The sequence below is a fragment of the Engraulis encrasicolus genome, chromosome 19 (assembly GCF_034702125.1).
Source record: "Engraulis encrasicolus isolate BLACKSEA-1 chromosome 19, IST_EnEncr_1.0, whole genome shotgun sequence".
NCBI classification, from domain to species: Eukaryota; Metazoa; Chordata; class Actinopteri; order Clupeiformes; family Engraulidae; genus Engraulis; species Engraulis encrasicolus.
In genome coordinates, this window is record NC_085875.1 from 45662270 (window position 1) to 45674769 (window position 12500).

The following is a 12500-nucleotide window of genomic DNA, read 5'->3' on the forward strand; positions in this document are numbered from 1 at the left end:
CACTTCTCCCTTTTCAGCCACGGAGTTGAAGTCACACTTCCCACACACATTCTTCTGTTATGGAGAGAGAGAGACAGAGAGCGAAACTGCAGCAGAAAGAGAGAGAGACAGAGACACAGAGAGAGAAACAGAGGAGGAGAGAGAGAGGGAGAGCGTGCGAGCCATCCTCAGTTCAGTCCAAGGACAGTTATTTATGTCCCTGTTCATGTTGTTTCATGCCATGTTTTGTCTTGCCATCAGTTGTTGCATAGTTCCTTCCTCTTGCATTCTTTGTAAACACATAAATAATTCCAAACCTGTGTGTATTGTGTGTCTGTGTGTCTGTGTGTCTGTGCGTCTTTTTCTGTTGATGAGTGTCTGTGTGAGTGTCGGTTTCTACCTGTGCGCGTGTGTGTGTGTGCGTGTGTGTGTCTTCTCTGTGTGTGTGTGTGTGTGTGTGTGTGTGGGTGTGTGTGTGTGTGTGTGTGTGTGTGTGTGTGTGTGTGTGTGTGTGTGTGTGTGTGTGTGTGTGTGTGTGTGTGTGTGTGTGTGTGTGTGTGTGTGTGTGTGTGTGTGTGTGTGTGTGTGTGTGTGTGTATAACAGCATTGCAGTAGTGATGGTCCTGAGGGGCCTACAGGCTTCATGGAGCGCCTGTGTTTCGAGATGAAGAAGAGCTACAAGGAGACCCTACTGCAGCTGGTGCTCTCACCTGTACACCTCTTCGTTAGCGACAACTACCAGGTGTGTGGGCACGTGTCTGGGCACGTGTCTGGGCACGTGTGTGGGCACGTGTGTGGGCACGTGTGTGGGCACGTGTGTGGGCACGTGTGTGGGCACGTGTGTGGGCACGTGTGTGGGTGTGTGTGTGTTTGAAGTAGAAGTAGCAGTGGAAGTATTGTTACGGATGTAATTACAACTCTAGCGCTAGCAATATGATATTACAACATATAACAATACTTCTGCTTAATATTCTCTGATCTCTGATCCGTGTGTGTGTGTGTGCACGTAATGGTGGACTCGTGTGTCCTCATCTTAACACCTGATTTTTGATTACTGCTGAATTGTTGGCAGGTCCATTTTAACAATCAGCAAAGCCGGACGGGAACACTTCTCCTTTCCCTTCGCTACAGTGTGTCTATTTATTTTTGTTTACAGACCTAGTTTTGACTGGAAGTGGTTCTCAGAAAAGCATATTAATAATACAAAAAACAAAAATACAAGCATATTGTTTGCTGTGTCAATGTTCACTCAATGTTCTACATTTTTACCACAGCCCAGCATGGTTTCTATAAAGTGGCAAAACTTGCACCTGAATAAGTGACTCCCAGTTGTTTGTTTGTCTACACAGTACACCACAGTTGTATACACATTATGTATGAGCATACACTATCACCCCTTGCTGGATGCAGTGTGTGACGGCTAACAGAGCCCGAGTCATGCATTATATTAATGACACAAATATTTAATCTAGTAGGACCATGATAGTGTGGGGTGTATCGTAATGATCCTTCTTTCAGTGGAGGTACCGTGCCTTTGAACTTGATACCTGGTGGATTCGTAGGTTCCAGTGGATTAACTTGAAGCAAGGAAGGGGAACTCGCACACCGTTCTGCCGAATGCAATGTTGAACTTTTTATTGCATTAGAAAAACAAATGCAACTAGTAGAGACATTTTGGTTGCACTGATGATGGACTGACTGTGACCGAAACGTCTGCACTACACTTGGGTAGCACCTTTTTTGTTTTTCTAATGCAATAAAAAGTTCAACATTGCATTCGGCAGAACGGTGTGCGAGTTCCCCTTCCTTGCTTCAAGTGTATCGTAATGATAAAATAGCTCTGTTGAATGGCAAAATTCATTATTTCATGTACTGTAAGCATAGGGTATTAATATGTGTGTGGTTTTTTTTTTTTATTCTTGTGTATAGCGCCCCTCTGTGGACGCGGTGCTGCGTGACGGCCACCTGAGCTTGTCAGGGCTGCAGATGCGCGCCCACGCCATGTTCTCGGCCGAGGGCCTGCCCGCGGGCAGCGACACGCTGGAGTACGCCTGGCTCATCGACATGCAGGCCGGCGCGCTCACTGGGAAAGTCACCGTGCCACAGGTACGCCGTGTTGTTTACACTACCTGTTGTAATGTAGTGTGTATGTGTGTGTATGTGTGTGCATGTGTGTGTGTGTGTGTGTGTGTTAGTTTGTTCCTCTGTGTGCAACTGTGTGCCTGGCTCAGCGACATGCAGGCCGAGGCACTAACTGTGAAAGTCACTGTGCCATGCGTGGATGCGTGGATGCGTGCGTGCGTGTGTGTGTGTGTGTGTGTGTGTGTGCGCGTGTGTGTGTGTGTGTGTGTGTGTGTGTGTGTGTGTGTGTGTGTGTGTGTGTGTGTGTGTGTGTGTGTGTGTGTGTGTGTGTGTGTGTGTGTGTGTGTGTGTGTGTCATCCACAAACTGTATAGGTGTATGTGTATGTGTGTCGTGTGTGTGTTCCTATGTGGCTGGCTCATTGAAATTCAGGCTGGGATCCTGACTGGGAAGTCACCGTGCCACAGGGGTGTGTGTGTGTGTGTGTGTGTGTGTGTGTGTGTGTGTGTGTGTGTGTGTGTGTGTGTGTGTGTGTGTGTGTGTGTGTGTGTGTGTGTGTGTGTGTGTGTGTGTGTGTGTGTGTGTGTGTGTGTGTGTGTGTGTGTGTGTGTGTGTGTGTGTGTGTGTTTGCTGCGTTAAGCCATGTCTCTTCAGTGTTTACCTGTGTGTGTAGTATTTGTGGTTGTGTGGATGCGTATGCTTACGTCTGTCTCGCTGTGTGTGTAGTGTTTGTGTGTGTGTATGCCTACATCTGTCTCGTTTTTTGTACGAGTCATCCACAGGTGTGTCTTTGTGTGTGTGTGGCTTTGTATCGGCTCTTAAATCTCTACTATGAGTCACCACCAGTGAAGTATTTTGTTACAGAAAGTGCTCTTTAGAGACCGTTTGTAGATGAATATCAAGGTAGTAGTATTTTTTTATAGTCCTGGGCTCCCCCAGGCTACATACAACAACATTATTAAATACATTCACTTGGTCCACCGAGACGTGTGTATTTATTGATTTTTCTGTGCGCGCGTGTGCGTGTGCGCGTGCGCGTGTGTGTGTGCGTGCGTGCGTGCCTGTGTTCAAATTTCAGTGTGCCTCTCTGCTGGAATGGGGCGAGACGTTTGTGTTCCATGTGATGTCACGAGAGTTCCAGCTGGAGCAGCCAAAGACCTCAGTCATCTGCCAGCACGGAGTGGACCGCAGAGTGTGTGATGCCAAGGTAACGCACGCACGCACGCACCTCACACACAGTCACACAGTCACACACAGTCACACACACATGCACGCACACTCTCTCTCTCTCTCTCTCTCTCTCTCTCTCTCTCTCTCTCTCTCTCTCTCTCTCTCTCTCTCTCTCTCTCTCTCTCTCTCTCTCTCTCTCTCTCTCCTGCATACACACACACACACACACACACACACACACACACACAGAATTATCACCACGCACACCTGGACACTGTCAGTCAAGAAGAAGAAATCAATACCAGGTATAACGTCACACTAATGTGTGTGTGTGTGTGTGTGTGCAGTCAACAACTCTTCCAGGTCCTTGTCGGACATCTGAGGACCTGAAGTACACCATGACACGCCTGTCCATGGACGGCATTCAGCTCTTCATGGTGGAGCATGGCTGTGCTGCCAGCATCAAGGTACACATACACTACTGTGGACACATTAAAGGTGCACTGTGTAGTATGGTGGCCAGTGTAGGTATTGCAACTATGCTGCTCTTTGAAACTGTGCTGCCAGCATCAAGGTACACACATACTGTTGACACAGCAGCCCCTTAATGCACGCTGTACCTCCAGTGAAATGTAAGTACCATAGTACTACAGTACTATGACATGATACATGGCCTTTTGTAATGCACTACAACTTGGTCATTGTCGTTCTGGCAATTTATAACGACCCTTTTCGGACCATTCTTTGTATGCCCTAGAGATGGTTGTGTGTGAATATCCCAGTAGATCAGTCTTTTCTGACATACTCAAATTAAGCCCTATCTGCACCAGCAACCATACCATGTTCAAAATCATTTAAATAGCCTTTATTCCCCATTATGATGCTCAGTTTGAACTGCATCAGATCGTCTCAACCATGTCTACATGCATTAATGCATCGAGTTGTCACCATGTCATTGGCTGATCAGAAATTTGCCTCAATGAACAGTTGTAGCAGGTGTTCCTAATAAAGTGTCCGGTGAGTGTATGTCCAAGACCAATTTCCTTCTTGACCAATAAAGAGTCTTGAATCTCGAATCTCTCCACTAGACTGGCGCTGTGCGTGTGGCCACGTGTAACCTGCACACGGCGGCGGTGGGCGAGGGCATCAGCGCGGCGCTACAGGAAGTGGTCATCAGCCAGTTCATCGAGCAGCAGGAGGGCCCGCGCCTGGGCCTGCCGCCGCCCCTCCTCCGACGCTCCCATTGGCTGGAGGCCGGCTCGGTGACCTTTAACCTCATCACGGCAGACATCGCCCTGGCGGCCGACCACGCGGCCAAGTTTGAGGTGCAGAGGAGCTTCCTGGAGCTACACGACGCGCAGACCAAGAGGTGGGGGGGCGGTGGTGTGTGTGTCTGTGTGTGTGTGTGTGTGTGTGTGTGTGCGTGTGTGCGTGTGTGTGTGCGTGTGTGTGTGCGTGTGTGCGCGTGTGTGCGTGTGTGTGTGCGTGTGCGTGTGCGTGTGTGCGCGTGTGTGCGCGTGTGTGCGCGTGTGTGTGTCTGTGTGTGTCTGTGTGTGTGTCTGTGTGTGTGCTAATGTAAAAAAAATGGGAGTGGTGTGTGTGCGTGTGTGTGCACGTATGTGCGTATGTACAGTGGGCATGTGTGTGTGCATTTTAATGTGTGTACCCGGTATCCACACTATATGTACAATAATGTTTCTTCAGTCTACTTGTATTGAGTGGTGTTCTGGGAAAGAAATGCTAAGGCTTTGGCCTTGGCTCATTCATATTATCCTACGCTATTTACTACTGTACTCTGACCTACCGTACTGTACTGTATGTGCATATTGATTTTCTGAATACCGTTTTTGCACATCTTTTTCTTTTGTTAGTAATAATACATCATACTGTAGGTCCTGCCGAGTCTGTGTGTGTATGTGTATGGGCAGCCATTGGCTTAATTAGGGAGGTGGTCCTAAGATCGACCGGGGTTGCAGGTTCGAATCTCACCCTCTCCCTACCTCACTCCATAGCTGGAGAGCAAGGCGCCGAACCCCACATTGGATAAAAGTGCCAGCTAAGTGTAATGCGATGGTGATGTGATGTGATGTGATGTGTTATCTAACCCTGTGACTGTGGCTGTGTGTGTGTGTGTGTGTGTGGCTGTGTGTGTGTGTGCCTATGTGTGTGTGTGTGCCTATGTGTGTGTGTGTGTGCGTGCATATGTGTGTATGCCTATGTGTGTGTGTGTGCCTATGTGTGTGTGCGTGCATATGTGTGTGTGTGTGTGTGTGTGTCTGTGTGTGTTCGCTCCAGGCTCTGGTTCCTGTGGCCGGATGAGAAGTTTAAGCGCAGCAGGAGTCGTTGTGGCTGCCTGGGAGGCTGCCGCTTCTTCGCCGGCTCCACGACGGGCCTGGACTTCTTTCGGCTGGAGGAGATGACACCCTCCTCAAGCTCCGCCTTCTCCTGCACTAGCGGCGAGGCGGACATGTGCTACGGCCAATCACTGCTGCAGCCCGGGGAGTGGATCGTCACCAAGGAGACGCCCAAACTCTCAGAGGGTACGAAGATGAACGCTAACATTACATGGTGTACATTACACTTTACCTTGGAGTACATACCGTACATGCATGGTACATTACACACATTAAGTTCGAAAGAGTAGTTGCTAGCCAGTTAGCAACTTGACACTAACAAATGTATTGAGCAACTATGATTTTGAGAAATGCACCCCTGACTTCTCTTGACTTGACTTCACTTGTGCTGCAGCGTGGGCACATATGACTGTGTTTTTAAGGATCAATATATGAACACGCACCTTATATTCACGGAATGTGATTTGTACTAGTACTAATAACACTAATATTATTATAATACAACATTTTTGTCATGGTCTTGATTATCATTGATTAACAGTTTCAATGTCCTTTTATTTTGATTTAACTCTCAGTTCTGGTTGGTTGTTGTGCTGCAGCTAAGAGCGTGGGCGCGATGCGGGACTCGTGTTCCCCGGCGCCGCTGGTGACCGGCGAGAGACAGCAGAGCCAGCAGCTGCTCAGCCTGCAGGTGCCGCAGCGCTCGCACAGCTCCGCCTCCTCCTCCACTGAGGAAAACTCCTCCTCCAGCGCCGCCCTGCCCCTATTGGCTGGAGAGAGAGACAGCCCCACCCCCAGCACAGAGTAAGTGAAGTGATTTTATTTTTTTTATTATGTTGTGTTATGCATGTTAGAATTTTATTTTTCAAATTGGGCACGAGGGATGGGACTCTATTTTCGAGTATTCGATATTTGTTCGCATTTAGAACAGTGCTTTTGAATTCGAAAATTCGAAATGTCTGTGTTAAGTGCCAATGAAGATTAGTGCAAAGAATGGATCGTCTTTCATTTTCAACACGAAAGGCATGTTAGAAAGTCCACATACACACTGTTTACAGCCAGGGAGAATAATATTGTTATATTATTCAAACATTTGATTACCGGACATTGATTTTCAAATAGTGTGGCACTGACAAACGCCTATTTACGCTGAACTGCCAGATTACAACACACTCAGTCAACACCACCAGTAATAGCCTAGTCTACATGCATGCACCAGATTTATCAGACACGACAAAAAGATACAATTTGTACACAAAGTCATATTTGGTGTGCCGGTAAGATCTGCAAGTGTACATAGGTAATGTACGATTACTGGTGACCGGAAGAGTGCCCATTCATAGCAATGTTCCACCACGTTTCACTCGGTTAGCACAATGAAATGAATAATTTATGCATTGAAAATATTAAAAAGCCTCCCCTCTTCTCCCCTTCTTTGCAGGACCATAACGTCCCCCCCGGAGCCCCCTCCAAGCGACTGCCCTGCACTGCGCTCCCCCATCCGCTCCCCACTGAAGCGCCAGTCCTCCGTCCAGTCGGCACGCCTGGGCAGCACCAAGAGCCTATCAGCTGCCGTCTTCGCCGAGAAGGCCACGCCTCCCTCGGGCGTGCAGTTCAGCAGCGAGGTCTCCCGTAGTGATGAGAACGTTCTAGACTCGCCGCGTCAGCGTCGCAGCTACGGCTCGTTCCCCTTCACGCCCTCGGCCGACTCCAACACGTTCCACCAGTACCGCTCGGTCGACTCCTCCATGTCCGTGGCTGACAGCGAGGCCTACTTCTCTGCCAACGAGGAGTTCGAGCCCATCAGCAGTGACGAGGGGCCTGGCACATATCCAGGTAGACGGAGAACTGAAGTTTAGGATTATTATTCCTTCATTACAGAAATCAGGAATATAAAACTCCTTCACCCTTACGCACATTTAAAATGAAATCAAATGAAAAAATCTGTGACAGACAGACTGACACCCAGCTAGACGACCAGAGACCAGATGCTTCTGGCTCCTTTAGTGAGATTAATTAAAATATCTGGGTGTTTTGAAAAGACACAAGAGGGTTTAGAACACTCAGGAGCCTGTGCAAACACCGAGATACATAGATGTGTGCAAACAAGCCCATCTGTACAGGGTGAAGTGTAAATCCAAAAAAGAGCAGAGGCACTCTGAGATTTGTTAAAAATATTTTTAAAAAAGCGTTTAATATGACATTGCAAAACAGTTTAAAAATGCATACTTTTTTGTTTGTCGTGTCCTAACAGGCCGTAAGAGGCGTCGTCGTCAGCAGCAGCACGGGCAGCAGCAGATGAGCCAGCCCATGATGATGGACATGCAGAGCCTGCAGAGCCGCACCTCCATCTACCACAGCGTGGAGGGCCCTCTCTCCATGGCCTCCTCCTCCGAGCACCGGCCTCCTCTCCCCTTACCCAGCCACACCTCGCAGGCCTCCTTCGTCTCCGCCCTGGGCCTGGAGGAGGAGGTGGTCTCCGTAGAGACAGAGCGAGGGGGCGACACGGGCCTGCTCACCACGCAGCCCCACCTCATGGCCTGTTACCATAGCTACCTGGCGCACTACCAGGTGGCCAACTGGTCCGTCAAGCAGCCCACCAATAAGAGGACGTCCAAGTCATCTCTGCACCGGCCGCTGGATTTTGACACGCCCACCAGCGAGGAGAGCTCCACCTCTTTTGACCAGCTGTCTATCCCCTCGTTTAAGGTTGGTGCACTTGCGTCTTTAAGGCACGGTTTTGATCAAGAATAGAGTATGTGACGAAGCTCAGGCGCTTTATCTAGAAGGGCCGCTGCTCAATCAAGAACATTTTTTGTCACAACTCTTGGGTCATGACTGCCCCTAATCTCAAGTGTGTGCTGGGTTCAATGCAGAGGTTGAATTTTGTGTTGTGCACTCGGTGTTGTGTTGTGTTGTGTTGTGTTGTGTTGTGTTGTGCTGTGTTGTGCTGTACTGTGTGTTCACAATGACTGTGGGGCAAGTGTAGATCTGTTACATTTCGACAGGTAATGAGTTGTAAGCAAAGAAGGCAAGAGGACAAACCCAATGCAGCACAAAGCTGATTTCCACTTTGTTTTGTGCTAGATGGTGAAGGCTGGGCTTTCTGCCAGCTCCTTGTTGGACAGAGGAGTGCAGATGGGGGACTCCAGCAGGTAAGGACTCGCTTAAACCATCTTGGACCATTCTCTACTGACGGTATTCCAAGTGGGCCTTGAAATACTTTTCCTGAAAAAGCAAAATAATATTTGTGTGTGTTGCTGTTGAATGCATATTTAAGTTGTATTGTTTATTGTGTCAGAAGTGGGCCCCAACATTTGTGAAAATTTCAGGTGGGCCTAAAGTTGGGAAAGGTTGGGAACCCCTGCTCTACAACAACTAGTTAGAGACGGGGGTGGTGCACTGCCGTTCTCCCGTGTGTGTCTGTTATAAGCTATGCGTCCATTTGTGTCTGTTATAAGCTATGCGTCCATGTGTGTCTGTTATAAGCTATGCGTCCATGTGTGTCTGTTATAAGCTATGCGTCCATGTGTGTCTGAGCTGTAGCGAGTAAAGTCTGGCCCTTTGTGGTAGGGTTCAAGTATGGAACCTAGATCGAAGAAAGGTACTCAATGGAGAGATTTAAGTTATCTTCTGGTCAAACAGACCTTTCTTTGACAAGGATTTCACAAATAATTACTCTTTTCATGCATGTGTGTGTGTGTGTGTGTTAAAGTAGTGCGCCTTATTGAGAGAATAATGAAGTCAAGTTTTTTCTTGTCCAGCTTGTCTTGTTACATGAACTTCGTATCTGATGTGCACCTGTGTGTGTTTTGTATTTCAGCAGTACGCCTTACACTCCCTTGGACAAGCGTGCAATGGACAACACGGATGAGGAGACGACAACGGAGGACTGGACGGTAGACCAGCCGCTGTCCCAGACGCGCACCACCGCCATCGTGGAGGTCAAGGGGGCCGTCAACGTTGTCCTTACACCCCTGGTGGCTGAGGCTCTCGACAGGTGTGTGTGTGTGTGTGTGTGTGGGCGGGCGGGCGGGCGGGCGGGCGGGCTGATTAAAAACAATTGTCATTGTGGATTCAGATGTTGACTGTTATATGGTGGTTTTTACTGGTGTGTTTTTTCAATGTTTTACTGTAATGTTATCCCTCAAGAGCAGATAGCAATAGTGAATGTTTGTGCGTGTTGCAGGTACATTGAGTCCATGGTGCACTTTGCGAGTATTCGCCACCCTGCCTCCATCCTGGATGACTTGCACGGGAGAGTGCTGAACGAGGCCTACCAGTTCAGCAAGTCCAGCCTCGCAGAGGCGGTGAGGAGAACACACACACACACACACACACACACACACACACACACACACAAACACACACACACACACACACACACACACACACACACACATACATACACGTGCACATTCGACTCTTTCATACAGCATGCACCATCACACACATGCAATATGCAGCATGCTATCACATACTCGAACATACCCAACCCGATCAGTGGTGTGCTATTACCCCTTGTGAAACATGGGGACATTGTCCAGTATCCTATTCTCCAGTCAAACAATCAGCATAATTAAAGTGCATAATAATAATTGTATTTGTATAGCACTGTGTCATACAAGGCATGTAACTCAAAGTGCATAACAAATGAGAAAAAAAAACAAAACAAAAAAACATTGTTAGAGATAGATTTAAAAGGAGAGGTATAGAGGAGAGGCAGAAAAAGCAGGAAGGCAGAGGAAGAAGAGATAGACAGAGAATGTAGAGTCATAAGGTCAACGTAGGTTAGGACCAGGATTCTTAGATGTGTAAGGTCCATAGTGGCTGGGCCTATCATAAGTCATAGATAGTCACACAGAGATTGGGCGCTCAGGTGCGGCCCCTGGTGGCATCAGGGGTGAGGAAAAACTCCCTTTCGCTAATTATAATTGCATTTCATACTTTGTTACATTGTACCTAATAAGTGTAGCAGAGACAGTAAACCAAAATGTGACACAGTATGATTCCATCATATAATGACGTTGACGTGTGTTTTTGGGACTTCCAGAGCCAGCCGAAGCCAGAGCACAAGCTGTCCAAGACTGAAACCCCTGCCTCCATGACCACCACGCACGGCCAAACAGACCTGTCAGTCAAGCCAGACAACGTCAAAATAAAGGGTCTCCAGGCCAACGTCACCGTACCCAAGGTACGTTTGTGTGTGTGTGTGTGTGTGTCAGTGTGTCTGTGTGTGTGTGTGTTTGCCATTAAGTCTGTCAGTTTGTCTGTTTGTGAGGTTGACTGTATCGTCGTCAATTTTATCCTGCTTCTGTAGTTCTGTTTACTTAACAGTATGCTGTTTGTAAATGACTGTGCCTTCATGTTAAGACCTACACTTCAACACGCTCGCGTCATATCAGCGGTGCCAACATCCTATTTTATTTTAACATAGTGTTTTGTTTCAACTCTGTGCGTGCACGTTTGTGTTTGCAGGTGAACCTTTGTGTGCTGCAGGCATCAGTAGAGGAGGGCTCTCTCACCAGCAAGAGTGTCACTCACGTCTCCCTCGTGGCCCTCTGCTTCGACAGGATCGGAACACAGTTCCGCATGAACAGGTAACACAGTGATGCGCGCACACACGCACGCACACACACACACACACACACACACACACACACACACACACACACACACACACACACACACACACACACACACACACACACACACACACACACACACACACACACACGCATAACACACGTACTCATGCACACACAAACACACACATGCAGTTAGATAGAGAGAGGGGGAGTTGGAAGTTTTGTTTATTTGACTCCTTCCACATCAAACAGATTACATATTTAGTATACATCTTTAAATTTAAATGTGGCCCATGTTATATTCATGTCTTTCTGTTTGTATCCCCATTTTATTGGTGAAATGACCTTGGATTTTCTGTTCTTTTCTACTGTTGTCAGTTTCTCACCAGGAATAATGCAAAAGTACTGTTTTAATGGGATATTTAAGAATGTGTGTGCATGGGTGTGTGTGTGCGTGCATTTTGTGTGTGTGTGTGTGTGTGTGTGTGTGTGTGTGTGTGTGTGTGTGTGTGTGTGTTCCTGTGTGTGTGTGTGTTCCTGTGTGTGTGTGTGTTCCTGTGTGCGTATGTGCTTGTGTGTGTGTGTGTGTGTGTGTGTGTGTGTGTGTGTGTGTGTGTGTGTGTGTGTGTGTGTGTGTGTGCGTGTGCGTGCATTTTGTGTGTGTGTGTGTGTGTGTGTGTGTGTGTGTGTGTGTGTGTGTATGAATTCGTCTACGTTGTTTTACCCCCTGCGCACAACCCATTCACTGTTTTTGTGTGTGTCTTGTCACCGTAGGGGTATTGTGGAGGATACAGAAAAGACCTTGGTGATGATGGAGAAGTTCTCGTCCAAGATGGCTCCCCAGTCGAGTGGCTCGCTGCGTTCCAACGCCGGAGTGGAGAAGGGCAAAGAGATCGCAGCACGCCTCAACGTACACCGCATACACGGCCAGCTACGAGGCCTCGACTCATCAGGTAAAACATAAACACACACACACACACACAACACACGTCTACTGAGAGATTGCGGTACTCCTCAACATACACTAGATACACGGCCAGCTACGAGGTCTTGACTCAGGTAAACCACACACGCACACATTTTAATACTTTTATTTTGATCTCCTCACTCAGAAAGATAACAATGCAGATCCAAATATTTCTGGAAGCAAATTTCATAGTAGTCAGTAAGATCTGATCAAAATCATAGTCCTATGTGGCACATTACACTGGTGTAAAAGAATATGCCTGGCCTATGAGGCACGGCGTGTTAAATGTTTCTTATTGTCACTTCAAGAAAGTGTACTGTTTACAGATCTTATTCATTTAATTCTCTTGATGTGTGCGTGT

At 47.7% G+C, this 12500-nt stretch overlaps 1 protein-coding gene across 16 annotated transcripts in view; it reads left to right on the top strand.

The window, feature by feature from the left end:
- The window catches only part of kiaa1109 (KIAA1109 ortholog), a 100961-nt gene that overhangs the window by 25731 nt on the left and 62730 nt on the right, over window positions 1-12500 (top strand). For all 16 annotated transcript variants that reach the window (XM_063184559.1, XM_063184561.1, XM_063184565.1 and 13 more), the window contains exons 21-35: window positions 584-721; window positions 1909-2085; window positions 3139-3267; window positions 3578-3697; window positions 4319-4599; window positions 5526-5770; window positions 6184-6388; window positions 7026-7420; window positions 7839-8293; window positions 8672-8739; window positions 9408-9584; window positions 9774-9894; window positions 10638-10778; window positions 11063-11184; window positions 11947-12125. In XM_063184559.1, the coding sequence (XP_063040629.1) occupies window positions 584-721; window positions 1909-2085; window positions 3139-3267; window positions 3578-3697; window positions 4319-4599; window positions 5526-5770; window positions 6184-6388; window positions 7026-7420; window positions 7839-8293; window positions 8672-8739; window positions 9408-9584; window positions 9774-9894; window positions 10638-10778; window positions 11063-11184; window positions 11947-12125 (2953 nt within the window). The remainder of the gene's footprint in view (window positions 1-583; window positions 722-1908; window positions 2086-3138; window positions 3268-3577; window positions 3698-4318; window positions 4600-5525; window positions 5771-6183; window positions 6389-7025; window positions 7421-7838; window positions 8294-8671; window positions 8740-9407; window positions 9585-9773; window positions 9895-10637; window positions 10779-11062; window positions 11185-11946; window positions 12126-12500) is intronic.